Source organism: Cyprinodon tularosa, unplaced genomic scaffold (genome assembly GCF_016077235.1).
Source record: "Cyprinodon tularosa strain WSP-4 unplaced genomic scaffold, ASM1607723v1 ctg277, whole genome shotgun sequence".
Taxonomy (NCBI): Eukaryota; Metazoa; Chordata; class Actinopteri; order Cyprinodontiformes; family Cyprinodontidae; genus Cyprinodon; species Cyprinodon tularosa.
In genome coordinates, this window is record NW_024038982.1 from 739741 (window position 1) to 767220 (window position 27480).

At 39.4% G+C, this 27480-nt stretch overlaps 1 protein-coding gene across 4 annotated transcripts in view; it reads left to right on the top strand.

Moving 5' to 3' along the window:
• The first annotated feature begins 2272 nt into the window (after window positions 1-2272).
• Window positions 2273-27480, top strand: part of shc1 (SHC (Src homology 2 domain containing) transforming protein 1) — a 31651-nt gene continuing 6443 nt past the window's right edge. Inside the window, exons 1-8 of one of the 4 annotated variants that reach the window (XM_038290228.1) lie at window positions 2273-2470; window positions 10867-10911; window positions 20495-20659; window positions 22198-22268; window positions 22725-22785; window positions 25263-25382; window positions 26559-26612; window positions 26979-27030. In XM_038290228.1, coding sequence (XP_038146156.1) covers window positions 10900-10911; window positions 20495-20659; window positions 22198-22268; window positions 22725-22785; window positions 25263-25382; window positions 26559-26612; window positions 26979-27030 — 535 coding nt within the window. In that variant the 5' untranslated portion in view covers window positions 2273-2470; window positions 10867-10899. Of the gene's footprint in view, window positions 2471-10866; window positions 10912-17045; window positions 20660-22197; window positions 22269-22724; window positions 22786-25262; window positions 25383-26558; window positions 26613-26978; window positions 27031-27480 lie in introns of those variants that run through there. The other 3 variants (XM_038290230.1, XM_038290229.1, XM_038290227.1) reach the window with 3 other exon arrangements.

Sequence of the window (27480 nt, forward strand, 5' to 3'; positions counted from 1 at the left end):
TCACACAAATGTGGGCCTTAGAACAGTGTACAAAAAAAAACATAATAGTGAAGAGTAATTAGGGTGAGGTAAAGCCTCATGAAGCATTTGAACCGTTTGGCTAAATTGCTTCAATGATTCCCACAGTTCATGAAGCATCATTTTACCATTTCAGCACCCACTGGTGGCATGCAGAACTACAGTTAGTAATAAAATTGGTGATTTTTTTTGCAATTGTTTTTCTCAATTTGCTTTTTTCCCATTTCAGTTCCTTTGAAATTGTCAATGTACGACGGAGTATTAGGGCCACACATGAAGAGAAAAAATATTTTTGCCATGACGAGATTAAACTCGACATGTCGACTTTAAAGTCGACATGTCGACATTAAACTCAACATTTCGAGAATAAAGTTGAAATGTCATGTTGAGTTTAATCTCGACGTGTCGACTTTAAACTCGCCCTGTCGACTTTAAACTCGCCATTTCGAGAATAAAGTTGAAATGTCATGTTGAGTTTAATCTCGACGTGTCGACAATAAAGTTGAAATTAGTTCAAGAGAGCCAACCGCTGCACAGGATACATGCACAGAATCCAGAATCACACATGCCTTGTGTAGATGATTTGGTGAAATTGTACTTTCTGTGATGATTATACAGTTGCAGCACGTCAAAGACTACCTTCACTCTTAAAACGCAGACTGCAGCTGTGGAGCGCGGTTGCTCTTTTCTCCAAACTTTGGAATGTCGAGATTAAAGTCGCCACGATATATCAACTTTATTCTCGAAATGGCGAGTTTAAAGTCGACATGTCGAGTTTAATCTCGTCATGGCAAAAATATTTTTTCTTTTCATGTGTGGCCCTAATACTCCGTCGTATCAATGATTGGTCTGTATAATAAAATCTTTTTAATTATTTTTTTTGTGTGTGTGTGCTTAGAAGAGAAAAATCATTTAAGATACAGTTTTTCTGCCATTTTAGTGAAATAAGCTCAAGGAGACAGTGAAAGTGCTTGTGCAAATTGGGCAATGGTGAGCAAAATGAAAGATGTTAGTCATTGTATTCAAACATAATAGTTTTTCCACAGTTAAACTAACCAATCTAATTTGGTAGTGTTTTTACCCAATCTATATTTGTATTAGGGCAAACCAATACAAATTAGTCACATTAGCCAAAATATTTCTTGTGGTTTATTGCAATTTTCAAACATTTAAGGTGGGTCTTTAACCATCAACCTCAGAAGTGGATGCCTATCTCTTACAGCTGATGGCACTTACAAGGTAGCAGTTATTGAGAAAGCAATGCAAATTAAAACCCATTACATATGTAATCATTGTTGGCTCAGATTTTGATCATTATTTAATTTACAATGGAAAAAATACTACAACTGCTTTTGCATTTATTTAACCATATTTAGTTACTTTAAGACTGTTGTTTTATGTCCTACCCTGCCAACATGACACAAGTGTGTTAAAGTAACTAAATATGATTAAGTAAATGCCTAAAGTAGCGTTATTTTTTAACCAAACTATTTTTAACCAACTAGATTGGTTGTTTTTCCCAACCAATCTATTTGTAGAATATATCCATACTCTATCCAACTCTCCTGCAAAGTCCCACATCTTTTGTCAGCCTCACGGTAACGCCCCCTTCAGTATTCGACACATGCTTCGTTTCATCTCATAACATCACTAGTGAAGAAAAACGATATAGAATACTATAAAGTGTCTAACAATATAAATACTGTTTTCTATTTTCCTGTAGCAACAGGAAACAGCATTGTTTACTAATTTCCCTTAAAATATTAAAGTTCCGAGCATCACCAACACTCATTGAATTGTTGCCCTATGTCAGAACTCTCTTATCTCTATGGCTCTGTGCGAAGCATGTGGGTTTGGAACAGTAGGAAAGGTTATCATGAAAACAGAAATGACAGGGAATCTGAACTTTACTGTTAAACCAAGGGGGGCGGGGGCCCAGGGCAGCATTTCTGCTCGTTCCGCCTCTACTATAATAAACTGTCAGGAACTGTGAAGTGCTTCCTCAATATTAATGAATGATTAAACATATAACTTGTTTTCGTAAGCCGGCTGTCTGTATCTATCTTTAATTCTAAGTAAAACAAAAAACTTCTGGCTTGCAGTCAGGCATTTCTATTTTTTACGCAATCCTCAGACCGGTCCAGGTGCAACGCGGCGGCCACGCGCGCACACACACACTGGAACCAGGGCCCGATGACGTCACCATTTGTTCGCGGAAGTGGCTTCTGTCGTGATCGTGAATGGGGGGGGGGGGGAAGTGCGGAGGGGGGAGGAGAAAGGAAAGAAGGGGCGAGAGGAAGAAGCATACTCTTTTTAAACAGAATAACTTTTGGAGTCGTCTCCTCGAAAGTTAAAGTAAACGTGTATTTCCGCTCTGTTTCCATGACTTTAAGCTAAAGTTTGGGCAGCGACAGCAGGAGGAGCCGCCGCGGGAAGTGGAGGAAGAGAGCTGGTAAGTTGGCCGTTAAAACTTAGCTGACCGCACTCTTTTTTTTTTTTTCTTTTTTTTTTCTGGGTCACGGTTCGGACACTGCTCCTCCGCACGTTAAAAAAATTAACAACACGTTGGGTTTTATTTTCGCTGAGAAACGTTTTTTTTTTTTTGCTTGTCGTGTTTGTAGAAGTGTAGCTTTGTTCACACACTGGATCAATGTTTAACTCTGGTTCCTTCAGGTGTTCAACTTTCCGGTGGCCTTTCTGTGATTGTTGCTGAGATATACTGTCACATTGGTGCTGCTAACAGTCACTACAAATGTAGAAGATTATTTCGTTGTCGAAAATATACTTTCCTGAAAACCAATAGAAATGTCTGATTTTATATTTAGCTACGTCTTTAATCTGATCATGTTAATTCAATATATAATCCCTGAGAGCAGCAATCTATGAAACTCTGTGAGAAATGTTCAAATTTGATTTGAGGAAAGGAATTGATTTAGTTGTCATTTAACCTCAAACTCCCTCCGTCATGTTTTAGACAGATAATATTACAAAATCTGTATAGCAATGATGTAACAACTTAGTGATAAATGTTCACTGATTTACAGATGTCTTAACTTCTGGTATGATTTAGAGATTTTAATATCTATGGATTATTTTGTTTAACTCATTGATTATTTTATCATTATTAGGAAAAAGCAATGAAATTAACCTGGTTAATTATTGTCTCTATGTCAGCTGTTAATAATCAGAAGCTAACTTAAATGGTACCTGTCTGACAACATGAAGTAGACTAAGAAGCAAAGTAAATGAGGAAAAAAAGGTTGCAAAAAAATATCAGTCTGAAAATGATTGCAAAGCCATTTTTTAGGCATTGCTTGTTCAATGAACAATAGCCAGTGTGCAATAATGGAGAAAATGTAAAGTATTGGTCAATACCCTGACCACCGTGGCAGAGAGGAGGATGCTGTCCAGGTTTCAGTCCATCTTAGACAATGACTCACATCCTCTCCACGACACACTGGTCCAGCAGACGAGCTCCTTCAGCAGAAGACTCCTCCTACCCAGATGCACCACAGAGCGCCACAGGAAATCATTCCTACCTGTGGTCATCAATCTCTATAAGGCCTCCCTCAAGTGATTCAGAATCCACCCCTGTAATTGACATTTATGCACTATTTTTGCACCTCACGTATCACTTTACTTAGATTTATCACTGTAGTTGGATATTCACTTTATTTGGATTTAGTTTTTACATATGCATATATATATGTATAAGTGTTACTGGAGCGTGTAACAAAAGTAATTTCCCTCTGGGATTATTAAAGTATTTCTGATTCTGAATATCTACCCTCATATGAGTGTCTGGTACTGCATTTAGGAGGTTACAACAGAAAACAGAACCAGTTACCTGAGTTTAGGTCAGCGTTCATTATTCACTTTGAAATAAGATAATAAGTAAGACACAAAAAAGGCCTCCATGGGAGAGAGCAAAAGGAACACACATAAAAAATAGTCTCACATGAAGTCTTGATCTGCAAGACATAGGGATGAAATATTTTCTTGGATCGGATGACAAAAATAGAACTTTCTGGAAGTTCTTCCCTCATGTCAGGATCTGGATGACTTGGCATGACCCATGGATTCTGCAGCATATCGACGATCCAAAGCACATCGAGGACCCAGCTCTCAATGGTTCAAAAACAAAAATATGCTATTAGAGGGGCCTAGTCAAAGCCTTGACTTCAGTCCAACTGTAATGTCTCGAGTTTTGATCAGTCAAGAAATGTTAAGGTCAAACTTAAAGAACCGGAATGCTTTTGCCTTTTAATTCAGTGAAAACATGTGATCTGCATTAGCGCTGCAACTAATGATTATTTTGCAAATCGATTGATCTGTAAATTAATTTTTTGCTTAATCAATTAATAATCAGATTCCTTAAAGAAGACTTTTTGCAAAATTAAACCACCTGGAACTAAACCTTTTCCACCTCAGGAGTATGTGATATAGCACGTTGACAGACGAAAAGATTTTTATCTTAGATGCAAAATTTTGGTAGAATTGGTGGGTTTCTCTGTCAGCTAAAGGCATGTTTTAGAGTCTCTATTCTCCAGTTAGCGATTACTCGACTACTAAATTAGTTGATGATTGTTTCAATAATTGATTAATCTGATTGTTTCAGTCCTAGTCTGCAGGTTATGATATTTTTGGGGGTGATTCTTCCATTAATCTATGTGAACTTCACCCTTTTGGGCATCATCTGTATCTACTGCAGTGGGGCCCTTAGAACTGGCTGAATAACTTGATAGCATAAAAGCGTTCATTCAAGAGCAACATGCATTCTAAACATGTCTTTGCAATGTAATAAATGCACACTGACTTTGCAATGATTATATGTTTTGCAGTCGTTTGTAACTGATGTATCGTTAAAATCAATTTAGCAACAACATCCGTTAACACACGTTATCTTTTTACATGTGCTGATATTGCTGCACATGGACAAAGACAGGAGGCTTTTTTAAAATAAAACAAGCTCAAACAGATTGATAGTAGATAGGCTGCTTTATGCATATTTAAGTTCAGATTTTCCATTGACCACATCAGGCTAGTCTAGACAAGTAAAATACAGATGTGGCCTGTGGGGAGTTTAAGTGCAAGTTTGTTTAAGGATTGGGTTCAGAATCTCTGCAGCTTTCCAACTTACATCCTCACACAATACCTTAACCAAAACCAAAAAAGGAAAGATTGAGACATTTGATTTGAAGACATAAATAATGTAATTAAAGCTGAGAAAGTAAAGAGATTTGTAATATTCAGCTTGGTGTAATCGGTTTGATTAAACAGCAGGAAATGCTTTATCAGTTAAATGGTTAATTTTGACATATTTGAGCTCAGTGTTGGCAGATCCCATATCATCTGTCAATATTTGTGATCTTTATTTCTTAAAACTCAACCTCTGTAGCGGATATTAAGCGCTGTCGTTACACTTTGACTCACAGGCTGTATGAAGGAGGGAAGAATGATTATGGCCTTAAGATGGCATCATAATGAAAAATCATTTTCCTCTTAAATCCAAAATATAAATAAATGCTTGAAAGGTTTAAGGGTTTTATCAGCCTTTTAAAAAGAGGAGCTATGATTCTGTTTCAGCCTACGTGCACCGTTTAGTCTACGGTTTACATTACATTCTATTGCAATTGTTAGATATGTATTATCGTACATATCTAACAATTGCATAACTACGAGTAAACGCGCATCCCACAAGTCCCGTGATCTGCAGTTGGACCATACTTCCTTGTAAAGAGGAAACAACAGAAGTATTCTGAGAATGATGGCGCCACCTAGAGCTGTGGCTGAAATATGGATATACCACATGTGTTTACAACTGCTGTATTCAAGTGCAATTTTATTTAACGGAAATAGCACAATTAATAAACGTTGCATTTTTCAAACTTAGCAGAATATCATCTTAGTTTTGTGCATATTAGTAATGGAAACCTAATTCCTTTGCAGCAATTCCTCGTAAAGGAATTGCTGCAAATGTTTTCAGAAGGCATTTTGCCTTGTCCTATTAAAAAGATATACGGTATATTATATTTTTTTCTTCTGAATATTCGTTTTTCACATACGTGATGGCATTAGATAACTTAAAATGAGATGTGCAAAGGCTAATAATCCAACCCTGTAACAAAACAAACTCTGACTTTTGAATTCTTGCAGACACCTGTCTCCGTGCCCCTTTTATTAACTCGTATTTTATAACATATCTCTTTTCAAAAGCAACCTTCCCCACACTGATGTAGGGTAAACCTTCTATGAAAAGGTCCTTGTATTGTCAGTGTCGAGCTAAGTTGCTCCTGGCTCTGCTAAATTGTCAGTGAGATAGGCTGTAGAGTCAGTCAGTGCACAGAGGTGCACAAATCTGTACGCAATGAGACAAAATAGTTGGAGCCATTCTCGTCTATTTCTTAGTCATTATCTGCGGTGACCAGCCAGCCTCTAAACACCTCAGATGCTCTGAAACAGGGTCACTGTGACAGAGTTGAAGTTCATAGTGAACGAATGAAGGGTAGATGCACTATTATGGAAACAGACTGAAAGCAACACGGGATGATTGAGGTGACTGGAACCAGCAGGCTCGCTGCTCTTATCAGGGTCAGCCACAAGGCTCAGGCCAGCAGACCGTGACATGATATTAAATGGTGGAAGTTATAGTCATCTGATGAAATGTAGGCGAGAAGAAGGTGCAATCAGCCACAAATCCCCTCCCAAACACACACACACACCTAAAAAAAAAAGGCAGATTCTGACACATGACAGTAGTCTAATGAAAACTAACACACACTCACACATATGAACATATAAGGGCAAACATGACACACGCAGAAGGACAGTCTGAGACGTGATCTGTCAATCTGAGAGAACCGTCATGGTCACTCTGTCACGACACTGCCAGAGTCTGATTAAAGCGGGATTGGTGCGAAACCCTCTCAGTCAGAAACGTAGTGCCGATTGATAGAAGAGGGTGACATTTGATTTGTATTGTTGCTTTTTCATGTTGAAACAGCTACACCCTCTGCCACTCAGCTGTCCGACAAATAACTTCCAAATTTCTCATAAAGAAAAATGCATGTCATTAAGCTGTAAATGAAGTCTTTTAATTGTAGAAACTCTGTTTCCTGACAGGACGTTCAGCACTATGTTACAGACCAATGCTGTAAAGATAAGGCGCTGGGTTTCTCTTTACGTCTAACAGTGCTGTCAGGTTCTGTTTTTGTGTTGTGGGTGAATCGTGGGAGTTTGTTTTTGATTTCATAGCTTGTGGTTGTCCGTTTCTGCCTTATGCAGTGGGCCAGAGCCTGAGCTGTGTTTCCTCCTGTGGTTGTATGGTTCAGTGCTACATGTTCATGACTGAGTGCACTGTGAAAGCTAAAGGTCTAATAAGGTCTTGATGCATAAAATGACTAAACTAGTGGTAAATGTAGCTGTATTAAGATTAAACTTATTTTAAAAGAAATCTACCTCCTCAGAATGGGCTTACTTTGCTTTGAATTATATTTGGTATGTTGCAGAGAATAAGCATCATACAGTGAGGTACATGCAGTGATGGTTTGTTGCTGCTTTGAATGCTTCAAGACCTCAAAGACTTTCTGTAAATGATACAATAACGAGGTTTGCTCTCGGAGAATGTCCAGCCATCAGTTTATGAATCCAGCTCAATTACCCTGGGTTATGCAGCAGGAAAGTGATGTTAAACACACCAGAAAATTCAACTCGATTTGGCCTCTTTATCTCTTTTCCCTTCTCAGGCACACCTCTACTAACTTTTTTGGCTTTTCCACTTGTTACGGATATGTGGAACCGTTTCTATATGCTTGAATGTAATTCAAACTTTACCAAGCTATATTGAAAATGCAACAACAGGAGTGAAAACAGCATCAATATTGTAATAACTGATGTCTTCAGTGGTTAAATTTTTGTATGCTATGCTTATTGTCTGTATGACCACTATAACAAGCTAGCTTTATGTAGTTTTAGCATACCCTCACACAGCTCGTATTGAAAAAGTGTTCTTTATGATGTTTACAATGTCAAGCGTTTAGATTCTGCATGTCAATATGTGCAAGCTTTTCTATGAGGTTTCTATACCGTAGCTGTACACACCTGATTCAGAAGATGGTGCTTAAGATGCAAAGGGCCAAGGAGCGTTACTCTAGAAAAAGTAGTGGCAATAGAGGAGAAGAGTATATAAGAGAATATAACCTCTTCGGGACAATATTTTGTCAATTCATATCTATTAGTGCAGGGGTCTTCAACGTTTTCGAGGCCAAGGACCCCCAAACTGATTATGAGATGGAGCTGGGACCCCCTAATTATATATATTGTATGAAATTGTGTATCAAACTGGTACTATAGTCACTCTATTACATATGGAGTCATGTAACGAAAGTAATTTCTCCCTGGGAAAGTAAAGTATTTCTGAATCTGATTCCTGGTTGATGGGACAGGTGTTGTGAATTAAATGGTGCCCAGGTTTGAAAGAATTCCTGTGTGTAGCTGAATGTGAGCATTGATGACTGAAAGACATCTTCTGCTTTCATTTATCTGTTTACTACAGTGTGTTGAATTCATGTTAATGTGTATTTAAAGACATTTTAATTAGTGCAAAAAATTGCAGGAGGGAATATAAAAAAAAAAGTGATCAACCAAGACTTTCGCGACCCCCATGCAGTACCTCTGCGGACCCCCTAGGGGTCGCGGACCCCCTGTTGAAGACCTCTGTATTAGTGTATATAGTTTTATATAGTTTTATAATTTTGAATCATAAACAGGATTCAGCTATTAATAGAGAGTCAATTTGCCAAAACATTGCATCCTGGTTTATCAATCGTGGAAACAATAAAGGTGGCACTGGTGCAACCAGTAATTTAGTAAAATATTCACCACTCTTTTTTTTGTTAATGTGCCTAGACATATACCCATGAATGGGACTTGTAATAAAAAAGCCTGGTTCAGGAGGCGCTACAGCCCTGTAAGATTAGTCTGGGTTCCATTCCGAACTTAGTCCCGCCCACAAAGTTTGAGGTCGGGAAGTTCGGTCTGGCATTGCTCAATAGTAGTGCGAGTATGCTCGCACAATATCTGGCGGGCCAATCAAATTGTCAGGGTGGGCTTTATACGATGATGGACAGATGATCAACAGTAACGTAATCAACCATGTCACCAAGGCGCGCTAGGGTGACAACAACAATGCCTGTGCTGGAGAGTTGAGGTGTGTAGATTCTGCTATTAGGTCTGTTCTAGAAGATATCGACAGCAAATTCATTTTAAAAGAGGAACAGAGAAACGCGATCAAGGCTCATCTTCTTATTCTAGGCGTGCAACTGCACGCTTTGATTTTTGTTGACAACAACTATGCGTCGCTTAACATACGTCACGCACTCCATTGCTCTTATTGGTTGTAGGTCTTTCTAATTGAGTGCAGAGGCATTTTTTTTCGTGGTTCGTTGGAAACACGCCCCATAATCACAGCTCTATGGAGCAGTATCAGACTCAGATTCTGACTAGAATTGAGTCAGGCTACTGTAAGATACTGCCAAGACAGAAGAAGAAAGTGTCCGCTGTTACTGTGAGCCTGTCAGTAACAGTCTACCGTAAAATAAATAAAATTCCAGGGAGCTGATGTTTTTGTTTTTAGTGTTGCCTTTGCACCTAAAAACAAGATAAGAGTAGAAAAATGGTTAGAAATTGGAAAATTTCATGTATTAGTTTAAAAAATGATTTAAAACCACGCTTGCTTAAATAAGATGGGATGATTTTGCCACTGGGAAATTCCACCAACACAGGGAAGATAAAGTTTATTTGTATTTCCATTTTGTACAGGCAACCTGTTTGATTAGATATAAAATTATTTTATATGCGCAAAAAAAAAAAAAATTGTTAGTTACTATCTGCTGATTATAATTAGGTGGTTAAACAAAGCATGAAAACAAACTCAAAACAAAAAGGAAGTTGTGAGTGGAAGTGGTAGAGTAAATGGAGCAAGGCCGTGGGTAGCAGGAAAGGAGTGATGGGAGGAGATAGGGATGAGGGATTGTGGCTGGTGGGAGGATTTGGGGGTGGGGGAAGTCAACCAAAAATAGCCAACCGGCATATGTACTGTTTGGGTAGAGACTCCCTGCTGAATGTCTGGCCAATCTAAGTCTCAGTCTGTATTTTGCTAACATAATTCCTTTTTTTTTCAGCTGCTTTTGCATCCAGGCATGTCTTTTCTCAGCTGCACCAATGTCCCCTGTTCATTCTCTTCTCTGAGAATTTTCTGTCTTAATAATCTGCCCTGATGGTGCAGGAGAGGGTCCAAGTGAGCATCTAGATGGATTTGCGTCTTCTGCTCTTATTCTTTTGCCCTGGCCTATCAACAGGATTGCGCTGGGCACATCACCATAGACTTGCACAGACCAGACAGCAAATGCCCCCTACTGCATTTGTATTTAAATTTTGTTCAGTTGGTTTCTGATTTTTTTTAAAATTATTATTCAATAAGAAGCAACTTAATGCAGTTTTTACAGGACTTTATTGTCTACAAAAAAAACCACTTGCTACATAGCAACAGGCAAGCTGAAACAGAAATGAGTTAACCCTGGCTAATTCTTATCATTCCACAAGGTGTGTTTCAACATGCTGAGTGGAGTATTTCACACATCTTAAGTTTTTTCCTTGTTTCCTCTTGCCGTTTGTTATTTTCTACCTCTCAGTAAGTGCTCTGTGTGTGCCTGCACCATTCAGGGCAGTCCCATGATCCTCTCCACAGCTGATCCCGGGAGCAAAGCATGCTGGGGGTCAAGAAGCTGCATTGGAGCATGCTGCCGCTTGCTTTCTGTGTTTTATCTGTTTGTCTTTATTTGTTTTTAGTGTTGCAGACTCACAGGCAGCTTCTGTTGGCCAATGGAGTATATGGTAAGATATTCAAATGATCCAGCGAGCTAATCATAAACATAATGAAGCACAGTGGCTGATCAAGTGGTGAGGTTAATGTGGGAATTCACTAAATTTACCATCTAGCTCATCCCTATATTATTAAGAAATTTTATTTTTTTTAGTTGTCTTTTTTTAATAATTTCATCAATGGTCACTTGGAATATTTTCCCTTTGGGATTAATCACAGATTTTTAAATTTTATATATTTATTAAAGTGAAAGTGAAAGCCCTTTGGGAAACTCCTCCAACTCCCATTGTCATTGTGACACAGCACACACAAGTGAACACTGCACACCATGAAATTGCATTTATGCCTCACCCGTGCAAGGGGGCAGCCCTCAATGGCGCCCCAAGGGAGCAGTGTGGCGGGACGGTACCATGCTCAGGGTACCTCAGTCATGGAGGAGAATGGGGGAGAGCGCTGGTTAATTACTCCCCCCACCAACCTGGCGGGTCAGGAGTCGAACCGGTAACCTTTGGGATCCAAGTCTGACACCCTAACCGCTCACCCACGACTGCCCACGTATTATACATATAGCTATATACATGTAGCTCTTGATAAGAATATCCTTTTAAAATTAAAGGTCTCTTCAAGGCACCACCTACAGAAAGAAGACCGATTTCAATAATTAAACTGCACCCAGTAGCTGCAATTAATTATATGTTTTAGTATTTCAAGGCTCTTTTGGTCTTTTGGAAGTAAAAGTGGGGAAAATAAACAATTCTATTACAATACGATAACGCAGCTTTAAGTATTGACCAATGCTTGCGTTGATCATATATACTGCTATTACTTATTTTTTTGGTACGGAATATTGGGAAAAACTTATTCAAATGGTTCTAGTAAAAAAGAAAGCAAGTCAACTACAGCTGGTATGGTAACAACTTATTATTAACCTGCGGGTTAAATAAACGTTACATAGAACTACAGTGCTTTTTAGTGATTGGTGAATGCTGGCTGATATATTCCAGTACTAATTTTCTGGCAGTTATTTCTTATACCCATTTAAGTGATATCGACTGATTTCCAATGTCAATATTTTTAAACATAATTAGTCCTACTTCATGGGTGTGACCATAGATCAAAAATGTCATGCCAACATATTATGATGATTAACAATATCCATTCATTATGTTTATAATTCAGTCTCTTAAAAGTCTCTTGTAGTCAAAAAAGTTAATTTTAAAATTATATGTTTGCTTTGAAAAACCAATAAAAAATCCATATATATATATATATATATATATATATCTCAAAAGTTTTTAGCATTATAACTGGTGAAACTCAGAAGATCATTTAACAAAATTAATATTTATGTGTTTTGAAGGTATATATATTTTTTCCCCACAGCCTTTTAACTCTTTATGTACAAACCTTCATTTATTCGGTTCAAAAATGCTTTACAAATCCCAAAGGGGAATTATGCAGTTCAAAAGACTATTTTTGTTGTGAGTTTTCCTTTACTGTTGCCTGAAGCTAAAACTAAAGCCAGCATGAAGTCATGGAGCCCAGCTTATAAGGATTAATTGTGTGTGTGCTTAACTGTACTCACTGGCCAGTTTATTAGCCTCGGCTGTGTAACACAGATGCCGTTTATATCAGCTAAGCAATAAATTCTATCCTCATAGAAAGTTTTTTTTTTTTTTAAACCCTACAGTCTTCTTATATCTAATATGGAATAAAACATAATGCCCAGAAATAGTTATGCACTTTGACCAAACTTTATGATACTATAGAATATATATTTTTAACCACTGTGGCCACTGTGTTTCATATGTTTCATTGGGTTTTAGTGCAGTCTGGTGGAGGGCGCTGTTTTCACAACTCCTTGCTACTAATCGTATCAAATTGTATTGTAATTGGTGCTGTTTTAAACACATGTAGTTGCTTGATTTTGGTGCTGTGATGAAGCATTACAGGAAGTCTTTCTAGTCTATCCAATCTGCTAAGTTTCTGTTTCTGCTTTTGTGCTATGCTGACGTCTTATCAGATATGCTTGAATATTGAAGCCAATCTCTGGGATCTCTTGTCTTCCTGTACTTTCCCTCAAGAGCTGCAGTCATGTAATGTGTTGTGTACAGTGGATATAAAACAAATCAACTCACGCTATTTAAAATGTCAGGTTTAAGTGATGTGAAAATCGAGACCAGTATGAGTCATTTTAGAGTTTCCCACCTTTAATATTTTGTAACATGTACAACTAAATGGAAAAGTAAATATCTTCCTTCTAAGCAAATGTAACAAATAAAACCCTGAAATGATGTAAAAGCTTAATTGTTCACACCCTCAGACTAATACTGTGCTGAAAAAAACCTTGTTGAAAAAAAACCTGTTGAAGGAGTCAGTCAGAAAAACAATTGTCCACCCTCCTTTGATAAATGTGAAGCATTTTTTTTTTTGTGGATTGTGAGAGACTGTTGGTTTATTGTTGTGGTGATCGATGAAGTCTCTCAAAGCAGTTCCAGGTTAAGAAAAACAGCCCAAAACTTGAAACTAACAGCTGAGCTCAGTTTTATTCTTTAATCTTAATAGATATTAATGTGTTGTGTGTTGTTTCTTTAAAATGGAGTCCCACAGTATTGCAGATGCTGCCTACACTATGCTTTACTTTGAGCATGATGGTCTTTTTACAATGCTCATGGTTATTTGTGTTTTTGTTTTTTGTTTTTTATTTACCAAACCCTTTTTTTAAATATTATTTTCTAATTTAGTCTTGTTGGTCTGTTCTACCGTTTTGGCTTTTATGGAACATAAAGTTTTTTTGTTTTTTAAGTTGGGGTTAGATGGTTTTGTTAATAAGAGCATCCTTCCTCCTTGCCACCATAACCAAAGAACTGCAATGAATGCAAAAGATAACTGTTGTATCTACTAAATTAGCCATTGTTAGAAATCCCTGGTGCTCATTTTAAAGTCGCAGGGAGGCAGTTGTTCCAACAGTTGCATTTCCGGATTCTCCCAAGTGATGCACGACTTTACACAAGTGAATAAAGTGATTGTGATTGGTCGTTTATCAAGAGGGCGGGATTGTTGTGGCGGAAGGTTTGCAAGCTCTTTGGTTGTGGCCGGTGCCTTAAAAGCATCTTACTAACCAGTTAGCAAATTAGTGCTAGCAGGATCCCAATGGGAAATTACATTGGGACCAAGTAGCACTTAGCAACGACACTGTAAAGGAACGCTATGGACAGCAGAAACGTGCAAGAGGAGGAGAGTTTTGTGGCAGAGGTCATGGATGAGTCTCCTCCATCATACATTTTTTTTTAGAGGAAGAAAGAGGGGATGAAGTTGTTGTGGAATAGGACAACAGGGAGAAGCTTTGTTTGATGTAGAAGGCTTACAGCCGTACATGTTTGAGCCCTTTCCTCGCAACACTGCTAGTTGTGTTAGCTCTATGCCTGCCGAAAACACAGATGTCCATCCCCTTGAACACTGAGACCTAACTCAATGGTAAAGTAAATGACACTTATTTCTCATTTCAACCGTTGGGTATATTAGCTGCGACATATGAATCAAGGTGCTATGACCGAAAAAATTTGATTGACAGATGACCGTTGATATATGATTGGCCAAATTTAGGTGTACAAGCTTATGTATAACTAACTGGCCTGCATAAGATAATGGGGGGAAAAAACGGATTTTTAAAAAAATGTAAGTTTTCTAACTTTTAGGATAATATGGTCTAATAAAAAGTGCATTTATATACATGTTTAAGCCAGAATGATTTGAAATTTAAATATGATTTCCCTACGACTTTAAGTTCTGGCAAGCCTCTAATTCTTTGATTTCACGTAGATAAAAATAGGTAAACTTTCCGATTTATGAGGATTATTGGAATTTTGCAGCTATTTGGTTCCAATTTGTGACACCTTCGGATTCAGTCATGACACGCTCGGAATCAATCAAAATATATTGTAAGATTTGGATTGGTTTGCACAATTGAAAGTGATTCTTAACAACAAAATAATTAACTCAGAAGTCTGCTTAGGAAATTGTTGTGGCACCTGATAATGACAATTTTCAAAACTTTTGCCACATATTTCAAGATGTTCAAGAATTGTGAGAACTGTCTAAGAATAAAATGGGAATCACTTATGAGTTAAGCAAACTTTTTTAGAATTATCCAAGGATGCAAAAATGCATCAGTTGTTAACGATTTGGAAAATGTGTTTCTTTGTAGAAGCCTCCCTGAAAAGTCTACAGTACTATGTTTTTGAACGGTAACCACTTTAAGGGATTTTACTGTTGTACCATAGTTAATCCGCTTTATGATGACCATCTTCACAGTTTTTTTGTTGTTTTTTTTATCAATAATCTAAAACCATAGAAATTTTTTTTCTTCCTGACTGATACTGACGAGGAGATCCCTCTGATGCTTTGACGGTCTACAGACCATTGCCCTCTCTGTTAGAGCAGCTGGATTTGTCAGGTTATTAGAAGCAATTCAGTCTATAGCCGTTATGTACTGACTCCTATCGACATGAGTTTTGTATGGTTAACTCTAAACAAAGCCACAGTCTATTTATAAAAGGTAGTGCACGCTCAGGAAGCTACATCATTTTAGGGTTTTGTTTTAATCACCCTCCCCTACCAGTTTCTGTCTCAGAATTGAGTGGAAAAGGTTTTATGTAGCATTGAAGGTAGATCAAGTTCAACAATGACTCCTCTTTATCTCATTGCTGTAACCCACTGTAAATGTAAGGCTTTTATTTTGTTTATATCTACTTTGATCAAGGTTAAGTAGAGTGACCTCCTGTCATGCTGCCCACTTTGTGAGTGGAGGGGCTGGCTTCTCTTCCTTTCACTCTTAAACAGTTTTTTCAGGTTGCCAAATATGAAAAAGGGAGGAGTTTTGAATAACCGACATGATCAAACCCAGTCCGACACACACACGTACTCTCTTCTATCCCTTACATCTTCCACATCCCCATCTCTCTCCCTGGAGTCTGTGCATTAAAGTGCAAGAGCGCAGCATCTCGCTGTGCATGCACATGTACTCTGCTAAATGACTGGTTGCAGAAAGGAGATGGGGGGAGAAAACAGGAAGGAGATAGCATGGGAGAAAAGAAGTTGGGGTGGGCTTGTACAGCGGCGCACGCATGTGTGTCTGTGAGGGAGAGCGAGGGGAGTGAGACATAAAGGGAGAGAATGGGAGGCAGCATCACCCACCCAGACCGGGAGAATAGGAGGGGAGGGCAGACAGCGTGTTCGTCCCTCCAACAGACGGAGGTAGAAGGGAAGTGGGCATGAGAGACACGAGAGGAGCACAATGAAGGAGTGCCATTGTCCATCCTGTTAATATTACTATTTCGCCATCTGCTGAAAGACAGGAAGAGAGACGAAGAGGGGGGCAAGAAGAAGAGGAAGACGACCAAGCAGAGGAGGAGAGGATAGATGGAAAGGCAGTGACTTTGTGAATTGATCAAACGGAAGAGTGGATCAGAGGAGAAGCACGTTTTTTCATCTATGCCGGGGAGTGGAGGAAAGGAAAGCCAGACAGAGGGAGAGGACGGATGTTCGGACAGTCTGGGGATGTTGAAACATTAATGTGGCATTGACATGAATATGGAGCTAACCTTTAAATGAATGGCTCTGACTTATCAACTGCTTGCTTTATGAACCAAAAACACTAACTGCTAATGTTTTGCCATTTCTTTTCAAAAAGGCAGATTTGTTAGACTTACTTTATACAGATTGATCTTTATTACGTTCCTGTTTTTTTTTTTATGAGTATAAGGTCTACTCGGCAGGATGTTATACAATCGTCTTTGTTAACTGCTGCAGATAATATCAGGTTGTTTTTATGCAACTTTTCTTACCATTAGTTATCCTTAAAAGGATAAAAGCTGAGTGTTGTTCTTTATACTGTTATACCTGAATTTTGTTACTGTTCTTGAAATATTCTCAGTTTAAACGCTCCAGGTGGAGTCGGTGCATTCAGCCAGTGGAGATGTCAACATTGATTGGGTTTTATGGCAGACGTGATGTCAGTCAAACTTTGATCATTTCCTGAACTGTATTGATCTTTTTAAGAGTCTCGTTTTTTCCTGCCATTGGATAAAAAAAAACTAAGCTCTGATGTGGAGGTTTTGATGCAACAGCTAATTGCTTTCCAAAGCAGTTATCTCTTTGATGATTTTAAATGTTTTCTTAGAGTGGGATTTCTTAAAGAGTAATTCCTCTGCAGACATCTTTCTTATTGTCTGTTGCCATTGCAACAGCTGCAGACAGAACAAGATGTAATTTTTTTTCTTGGTCTTTTTAAAACTGGTGCTGTTTCATTTAGTATATGTGTGCATTCATGGATTACACCAAGTAGAAAAGATAGGTTTATAGTTGCTTGTTGTTTCTTTGTGACATTGGAATTTCTTATTCTCTAGTCTGTGATTCAGGGTTGTTTTAGGTCTCCTGTACTCCCCTACCCACTCTGTGAGTTCATCCACTTCATCAGTCAAGCTTGATGTGCTATTATCAGGCATGACTGGATAAATGAGATTATCATTCTGATTTCTCTTGTATATATCAGTGCGTACAGCTGCTTGGCCTTGGGGCCTCTAATCACCACTCTTTAGCAGTGCTTATCAGTGTGTTGGTGACTCAGGATTTCTGTTCATATTGAGGGTCGTCATCTTTGTTGTCACCTGACCTACACTGTGTTCAGTGCACTAAAACATAGGGCCAGAGCGCCTCTGTTTCTGAATACCTGGAGTTTCCTTTGTATTGCCTGAAAAAAAATGCATACTGGATCTCTTGCCTTTTCAAGTGCTTAACTTTTTCCTGGATTCTGATTTTTTTTTTTATGTTTGCTTCGGTATTCTTTTTCTGCCATAACTCTTTACAGCATTCAGGAGCTCATCCCGGCCTTCTCAACTGGCAGTGCATTAGTATGACTGGATCCTCCATGGTGCTTTTTGGCCAACACCAGATGGATGGCTAGCTGGAGTTGCTAGACAATCCCTCTGTGGTGCTAGACTTGTGTAGGCGACTGTTCCTCTGCCATGCATCCAGCGCCCACTACAATCTTGAGCACTGTTACTTCAGGCCTGGTTAGTAATTGAAATGTTGTTGTGAAAAAAAAAGGAATAAAATCAGGTGATGGTTGGGGATCACTGAAACTATGGTGATAAATTTTAAACTTTGTCTCATAAATCGGCTGTTTCAAAGGTCAGTGCATTACACGTATGGATAGTGCCTCACGAGTTGTGCCAGTTGGACTGTAGGTGTAGCATTTCCTCCTCCTGAGGTCTAACTGTTGCAGACTGCATTATTGTTCTGGTTTAAGGAGACTGTTAATGCAAACAGACTGTTTGTCTTTTTCGGTTGGACTATGCAGAACATGAGATGTTTAAAAAGGTGTCTGTGCACTGGAAGTTTTGCCTTAGATTAGGAATGAACATGATCCTGGCTTTTCTCTTGTTAAAAGCATCTGCATCAACACTCTTTTCTCAGGAAATCTGGGCTTGCTATTTGAATAGGATTGAGCTATAGTAAGTTGATGCAGAGTGCATTGGGTTCTTGTTAAACCCCGTTGAGCCTCCATTCAGGGAACCCTAAGTGAGGAAGGCCAAAACTGACCAGTCAGGTCTCATCATCATCATCTCAAAGAGTCTGCCGGTATCATCCAGTGACCTACATTCTACAGTGTTACATCACCGCCGTGCTACTGCAGTGTGTGTCAGTGTACCAGACACAGGCAGTATCTCAGACTCAGTATACCACTATCAAATGGTGCTTCAGAAAACAAAAATAACGAATCCTAACCTAGGAGGGCAGTTTTTTCGGGGAACACACTTGAATCCATAACCTCAGCCAGGAATTGGCTCAGCTCTGCCAATGCAGTCTTAAAAAAACAACTTCTTTGTTAGTTTTTGTAAAGCCACCATGTCTAGCCTCTAACCATCCAGGATCCTTACGTTAAAGAGGCTAAAGGGCAAGGTTTGACTTTAATATATCAAAACAAGGGACTGTTAAACTAGGCAGCCTGGAGAACGGGCGAGCAATCGAGGGAGGGGGTGAGGGGGAGCGAGAGATCATCTGGAAACGGAGAGAGGAAGTGGTGGCACGGGAGAGGGCGGAGGCGTTGGAGAGACAGAGGTTGGCAGAGTACATCGTGTGGAGAAAGAGAGAGGACTTCCAAGATAAGAAAGGAGACAGAGAGAAGGGAGGAAGGGGCTCAGAGAAAGGAAAGGAGACTTCACAGGAAGTGATTTGGAAGAGGAGAGAAGACGAAGAGGGGGAAGCTGGGAGGGATCGAGCAAGGGCCATTCAGAGAGGACATGAAAGCATTTGGAGGAAGAGGGAGAGGGAGTGAAAAGGGGAGCAGATTTGCATTTCTCTTCAAAAGTAGATATTCAGGAGACTGTACCTCTAGTTTGGTAATAGAGGAACATCAGTAAGCCTCCTCTGTCTCATCTTTCGCTGCTCGCCAGGCGTTTGCTTTTCAATCGGCCAGATGAAGTTATGCATTATGGGTGTATTGCTGCCACTTAGTTTGTGGGCCAAGGTCTCCTATAAACTTTTAGTAAGTTGGTTATAGAATTTGTACATGTTGCTGTAAAGTTAAGCAACACAGCTGACAAAGGAAGCTATTTCCCACACGTGCATGTCAAAACACCGGTTTCAGAGACAGACATTGTTGTTGATTCTTCATGGTGCTGGTCACAGCTCAGTAACAAGTGCTCACTGAGAGGAGATGAAGCTGAGACAAGATACTCATAGGTATCACTTTACACTGTGTCCGAACGCCAAGAGGAACACCCTGCGGTGAACTCGTCTTCATCTATTCAGGGGAACTGAGCAAACAAAAACTTTCTAACGAACTGAGGACAACATGAGCTGTGCTGGTGCACTAATAAACTATTTTCATCTGTATTCCAACTTCATCGCGGAGGCCTCGCTTCTCCAATGCCCCGTCTACCATCTTGCACTCATCGTGGATAAAGCCAATTTTAAAGCAGTTTGTTTTTTGCTGCTTGGTAACGAGTGGAGGACAGACAATCACACAGATGGATGCAAAGCTCTGGCAGTGAGAAAGGAGGACAGATGGTTGCATGTTCTATTAGGAGGAAATTTTAAATTGTGAAACAAATAGACTTTGAATCGCTGTAGCCAGTGTGGACTTCAAATCTCTGCGTAATTATGGAGCTTGTGCAGAAAACTAAGTACACCCACATTCGGAGTGAGTCGTTGAGCTCAACCGACGAAACAAACTCCAACCCATCATCATTCCCGCCTTCCAGCCCTGCCACCCCTCTGACTCCCTCCCCTGGTTTACCATCTTCTCTCTCTTCCTCGTCTCTCACTCCCATCTTGGCCCCCACTTCCCCCAGACCAGCTGAAAACAGCCCCACCACCCTCTGCTCTTTCTTTCCCAGTATGAGATCCCTCCGCCTGGGTGTCTCTGCTACTCTTCTCCCAGGACCAAGGACCACGAGCAGGTCTCAGCCGGCCCAGGCGCCTGTCGAGTCCTCTGGGGATGACAGGAGCAATTCCAGCTCCTCCCCTCCTCTTCATCAACATGTTGCCCTCCTAACTGTCCCCTGTCCCCCTCCCCGACCTCCTCTACAGGACATGAACCGGCTTGCAGGGCCCTCCAGACGGGCACGGGTGGAAGGAGGTCAGCTGGGAGGAGATGAATGGACACGCCATGGCTCTTTTGTCAACAAGCCCACCCGTGGCTGGCTGCATTCAGACAATGTGGTCAGCACCACTGGAGTTTCCTACACTGTACGGGTAAGCTAGCCCTCCCTCTAACTTTGAATACATAAGGAGTGTAATTATGCATTCAGCTCTGCATCAGACAAAGAATGCTAAATGTACAAGAACAGGATGAGATTTTAGAGATTTTGGGAGGAAATGTTATCTATACAAAGGTTTTACAGACCAGAACCACTAATAGAACTATTGATTTTCTTTGCACTTTGGATTCAATTCAATTCAGTTTATTTATATAGCGCCAATTCACTACACATGTAATTTCAAGGCACTTTACAGTTCACCAGAACATACAAACTCCAACCCTATCTACAATAAAATTTGAATAATTGAATTTTAGTAAGTATGAGTAATTTAATAATAACTCTGTTTAAAATGTTTAATAATTACTCTTTTACGCAGAATTCTCCAAGGTCTAGTTTCATCCTCCTTTATCCACCTATTTTGTCAGAGGCTTCAAAATTCACCTTTGTTGTTTTTTTCTTTTCGAACACATAAGCCAATAACAAGCATATGGATCCAAGTTGAGGCCTGTTACCTTTGGAAGCTATTTAGAGTGTTGGATTATATGCATGTTATCAGGTCATAATGTTCAGTACATTCTATCAGTTATCCCACTCTGGTGTAATATAGGATTTTCTTACAATATTTTGGCCTTCTGGATAAGCAAAGAAAATAAATAAATATTGAAAAATATTTCCATATCAAAATGTTATATCATATCCTGTTGTGAGTGGTATATTCCTCCTTCCCCTCACTTCTTTTTTGATTGCTTTCTTTATATCTATTTATTTTATTCCTTTATTCTTTCTTAGATACCAATTTTCTTTCTTCCTTCTTTGCTTCCTAATTATTGTCATCACTTCGTAACCTAACTTATCTCCTTCTTTCCTTTCTTCCCTTCTCCTGTGTTTGTTTCCTTCCTACTTTCCTTTATTACCCTGCATTCTTCTGTCATACTTGTGTCCCTCATTTCTTTATCTATTTTCCTGTCTTCTATTTTCCTGATATATTTTTTCATCTGTCCTTTTGTCATATATCCCATTTGCATTATTCGTTCCTAGTGCTGTGTCCCTTCCGTTCCTCCTGCCTAGTCTTTCCTTCCCTCCTTCTTTGCTATTTATTCATTTATCTTTTCTTCAATACTTCCTTCCAGTTTCAGAGATATTTAAAGGTTCATTTGTCCATTTCTTTCTTAGATTTGAAGAGCAAATTTTAAGAGGAACATTAAAAAATATTGAAACTTGGACTGTACGGTCTGGTAAAGAAGAATTTCCATCAAATAGTGCAGCAACCATGGATATAAAACAAGCAAACTCATAGTTTCATACTAAATGACTACTGAAATTAAATCTGTGCTATTTATATGTTATTAAAAATGGCCCATAAAAGTAGGTAATTTTAACCAGGAGTGTAAACTTATGAGAAGAACTTCTCTCTTTCTAGGCTTTCCTGTCTTTTTTTTCTCAGTTTGTTTTCCAAAGCCTTTTCTGTTGAACGTACAGTATGGAGGAAATGTCTTTAGCTAACTTGTTGCCTTCCTGTTTCCTGAACAGTACATGGGTTGTGTGGAGGTGCTCCAGTCAATGAGAGCTCTTGATTTCAGCACCAGAACTCAGGTCACCAGGTGAGAATTCACACAGCTGCCGTACCATTACTCTTGCTTCAACATGCTGCATGGTGAGTGGGTGGGAATATTAGACAGCGGCAGTGCTTCGGCTTAGAGAAACATGTTGGCTTTATAAGCCTTTTCTGCTGCTTTTATTTAATCCTGTTCTGCTGTGTTTTGGTTACTCATATGTACTCTCTGATTAGTTCTGTCCTTTTGCGTGTGTGTGTGTATGTGTGTGTGCACCCCTGCTGTTCCCTGAAGCCCTAAATTAGAACGTTCTGGAATACTGTTGGTTTCCTTGTGGTTTCCGGAGTGATATTTGTCTCTGTGGTATAAAGGATCACAGTTGCCAGGGAAGATAAATTCTCCCACCAGCTGCCGGATTTCTCTATAGTCGGCATAAATGTGAAACCAAGAAAGAGAGAATGACTTGCCTCACTTGTATGTTGTTGTTTTTTTCTACCATCACAGGGAGGCTATAGCTGTGGTTTGTGAGGCGGTACCTGGAGCCAAAGGAGCCCGCAGGAGAAAGGTACATACAGCTCACACTGAACCACACCCTTACACAGAGCATTATTTATTTATGCAGCTTAAGTGGACAGCAAGAGGAAGGGTTTTTCTGGATAAAATCTCAATTTAGCCTAACTGTCTGCCCTGTGGTCAGTTGTCCGTTCGGCCATGTTTCCCTTCTGTCCCTGACACATAAACAGAATAAACCGAGGTACATTATTTTGTGGACTGAATAACCAAATTCCTAACCCTGAAGTTTAACCTCAATTCAGACCACATCTTACGGTAACTAAAAGCATGTATAGTTTGCAGTATATTGTCCGTCCAAGGGCATCATAATACTTTTAGATTTTGACCTCCTAAGGTATTTATTTTTTTTGGAATGCATACAATAAAGCATCACAAAACAGGCTATAATTTTGAAACAGACTGGGACGAGTGCACTGTTTTTAACAAAAATCTAAAAATATATCATATCTACCCCCCCCCCCCCCCCCCTCCTCTCTGATATTCCATAATTTAATTTGGTGTGATCAGCCATCTTTAGAAGTCACCTCATTTGTAATTTGATCTCAGTACAAATTCAGTTGGTCTGCAAAGGCTTAGAAGGTTTGTTAGAAAACATTAGTGAACAAACAACATCATGAACTCAAGAGATAAGTTTGTGGAGAAGCTAAGTTAGGTTTTAGAACATGATCCCAGTCCTAATACAGAGATATGCCCAATCTATGGTCTAAAGAGGAAAGGGATAAGAAACATAGTGAGACAGAGCAATCCAACTGTTTTCACAGTTTAAGGAAAGGGAATTAATCATAGAGGAAATCAGAAGATCTGGGCTCCCACTGACTATGGTGAAGCTGCGATCCTGATCCAGTCCAGAGCGTACTGTAAAAAGAGTGTAGAAATGATGGTCACGAGAAAGGTTTAAGGGGAGTTTCTGCAAGTTCTAGGGCTACATAGCCTTGGTAACTGCACAGCACTGTGGCTAATATGAGTCAACACTGATTTTAATGATTTGAGTTCTTTGCTGTGCTTGATTGATTGATTGACTTTATTGATCTCACGGTGGAGAAATTAACTCTTTATATCAGCTCAAATAGTCAAAAAGAAGAAGAAAGTGACTAAGGAAGTGCCTGTTAGCCTGACGTTTACTCTGGAACAGCTGCAGAGATCCAAACCACAAATTCACGAGTCTATCAATGGAACAACTATTGGTCATGTATCTCCCCAGATTATTTTTTATTGAGAAATTACAAAAGCAAGTCAGTTATTGATAGAGGACCATGATTTGTCCTGCTTTTAATTTTCCACATTCCATATAGGGACACAGCAAACATGCAGACAAAGGAGCTAAATCTAGATTAGACCAGCGTTACTACCTGCATTCCAAATGAGGGGAGAAATGGGTTTGATGGAAAAACTGTTGGGGCAGGGACTGGGACGATGGTCTAGAATAATAGAAACATGGAATCATCTTACAAGACGATCCTGGAAGAAGATCAAGAGGCTGCTAAAGCCTTGAGACTAAGGCGGAGGTTCACTTTCCAACAAGACAATGACTCTAAACACAAGAACTGTAACTGAATTCCCTTTAAACTTAGATATATTCACCATTTCATTTTGTTCTGTCATAAAAAGCTACTGTTTGTGTTTGTAAAATAAAAAATTAGCAAATGTAAAATCAGTCAAATTTTGTATATTTTCTAATGATGTTATTAAAAGGTTCGCTTTCTTCAGTATGTTGAGCCTAAACATATAAATCTGTTTGTCCAAACTAATGATAGAAGAAGACATAAATGCACAGACCCTTAATAAAAGCTATCCATACACTTTCAAAGATGAGCCATTTATGTCTTATTGCTCTCCTGCCAAGAGGCAAATGTATGAAAAGCCAACGTGTCATACCTAAAGCACGTCAGATTAGCAGGCACAGCTGCCAGCCTGCAGTTTAAAAGATTTGTGTGTCTCTTCACAGTATTGCAAAGAAATGTAAAAACATCCATGAAACAGGTGGCTAAATCCAGCTGCCTGCTGCCGTTACAGGCTTTGACCAAGGAATGTCTGGCAGGGAAGCACCCCAGACAAAATACAGCCGTAGTACTTGTACTAGAATAGATTATATTGGTCTAGTCTCCTTTATTTCACAGGACTGAGGTTAATGTGGTTAGCATGCTTTCCTTAGCACACATTCCATGAAGTTGGGGATGATATGAATGAAAGCCATTAGCTCAAAATTATTGGTCTGACGGAGCGGTGCTGTCGAGATGTTGGTGACAGTCTTGGCCAAGGCCGGCCTATTGCTCACAGTTGGCTATGCTGAGCAGATTACTTTAACAATTGCAGCTGTTCTGTCACTCCCACATATGCATGCTTTTCCACACATACACCCAAAGACTAGTATCCTCTAATGAAACGTACTCTGGACATGTTTTATTCTTTTATAGTTTTATTGTTAGTGTTTAGTTTCAAACTCACAAATATGTTTCCTCTTTTTTCCAGCCTGCTTCTCGCTGCCTGACGTCCATACTGGGGAAGAGTAACCTTCAGTTTGCAGGCATGACAATCAGCCTGACCATCTCGACCAGCAGCCTCAATCTACTGGCCTCTGACTGCAAACAGGTTAGGCTCATTGGGCCTACTGGAGACTGCTTTTTTTTTTATTCTCGAAGAAGTGGAATGGTGGTTGGATCCCTTAAAGCACAGATGAGGTCAAGGTCAAAGCCAGTGCCCAGAGTGTCCATTTTGGCATCCTTTCTGTGCTGCTTCAGCTGATTGCACCTCCTAGTCTTACTCCACATGCCACAAAAACAGGACAATACAATTGTTATAGTTTGAATCCATGCTTAGTTCAGCCCTATAGTGGAATTCCATTTTTTTTCTTGAGTTTCCATCTTAAAAAAACCAACAAAAAAGCAAGGAATACTAATTTATCAGTATTTATGGCCTCCTTCAATTCAAAGCAATGCAGTTTGATTCAGTCTAATGATACCATCAAATTACATGATTTAAAAAAAGTATAAAAGTCAGCTTTAGGTATATGTAGTTATATAATATTGAGTAGACAGAATGTATTACAGCAAAAGCTCCATTGATGACTCAAGACCTGTACCTATCCATTATTTTAACTGTTGGTGGGAACATACCTAAAGATCTATGAATCCTGAAGATAAATAAAATGATCCATTCTCTAAGAATGTGTTATTCAAACCAATATGAAGAATATTCTTCAGTGTTTACAATTCAATTCACTGCTTTAATCGGCAGAGTTGTGACTTTCTGGATTATTAGGGCAGATAAATGAGTTACTCACTATGTGAGCGTCATTCACTGGACCCATTCCTCCTCTCTCTAGTCTTGCCACTGGGCAGGATGTGATGCTCCACTAAGACCTCTAATGAGTTCATGGATACAAAGTGGTCAATCTGTTGGGAGATGCTATTCAGTCATTTATATCAGCACATAGAATATGAAGCCTGTTGTTCTGCACGTGTATCCATTCACAGATACAGGATCAGATAGAGGCCAAGGAGCACTAACAAGTGTTAATGCTGTTATTGATCCAGCCTGGGTGGCTGTTCCAGACTGTTAAAGATGGGCTCCTTCCAGTCTTAGATTTATCTCAGAAGCAGGTGATGTTCAGTGGAGGGAAAAGCACTTTTCCCAGGAATGAATCCATCTTTGTCTCTTTCGTTCAGATGTTTTCATTTCATCCCCCCCCCCACATGTTTCATCTCACCCATGTGTTTTCCTTTTCTTTTCTTTCTCCCCCGTTGTCCTGTTTGTTTTTCTCCACAGATTATCGCCAACCATCACATGCAGTCCATCTCTTTTGCTTCTGGAGGAGATCCAGTGAGTCGCCCAGAACCTCCCTCTTTTTCTCTGCCATTTTCAGCTCCGGCTTCAAACCAGCCTTTTGCTGTCTCTCTTCAGCTCGCATGTGCTTTCTCCCTATCCTAAGTCATCGTCTGTTCCGATGAATTCCACTGACCTCTCTGTTGCCTTATAAGCTCACGGTCTCTGACCACATCTCCTCCTGTGCGCTACTCTTTTTACGTTTTTTTAAACCCATGTTACAACTTAGAGACTACAGCTTTTGCTTTGTCTGCCTGGTTGTCTTTATCTCGGCCTTAAAAATACCCTTTGCTTCTTCCTGCTATTGATTTTTCCCTATTCCCCTCCTCCTCTAACTGTATTTCCCCTGTCTGGTTCCCACAGGATACAGCTGAGTATGTAGCATATGTGGCCAAAGATCCAGTCAACCAGAGGGGTGAGTGAAAACAGCAGCTTGATGTGTCAGATACCAGAGCTTTGACTCCCTTCTGTGGAACTTTACACCAATCACATGGTTTTTGTGTTGAGTTGTGCATCATGAGGAAATGGAGCCTAATATTACGTTCTCAGATTACATAGCTATCAATTCTTTCTTATCTATGTCTAAAACTCTGCCTACCTCAGCTTAGACATTAAATACAGTTTTAAAAACAGGAATAAAGACTATAATCTTTTAAAAAGGAATGCAATGTGATGATGTAGAGGAAGATCTGCTTAAATGATGTGGAATATTTTGCCTATTTTGGAAATGTGGCTTTGTGTTTCAAACACAAACTAAATGTCTATGCATATCTGACTTTATATTGTCGGCTCTAGAAATAGAAAAATCTTCATATTGTCGTAAATTTCTCTCACTAATGCCCAACATCAGATTCAACAAATGATG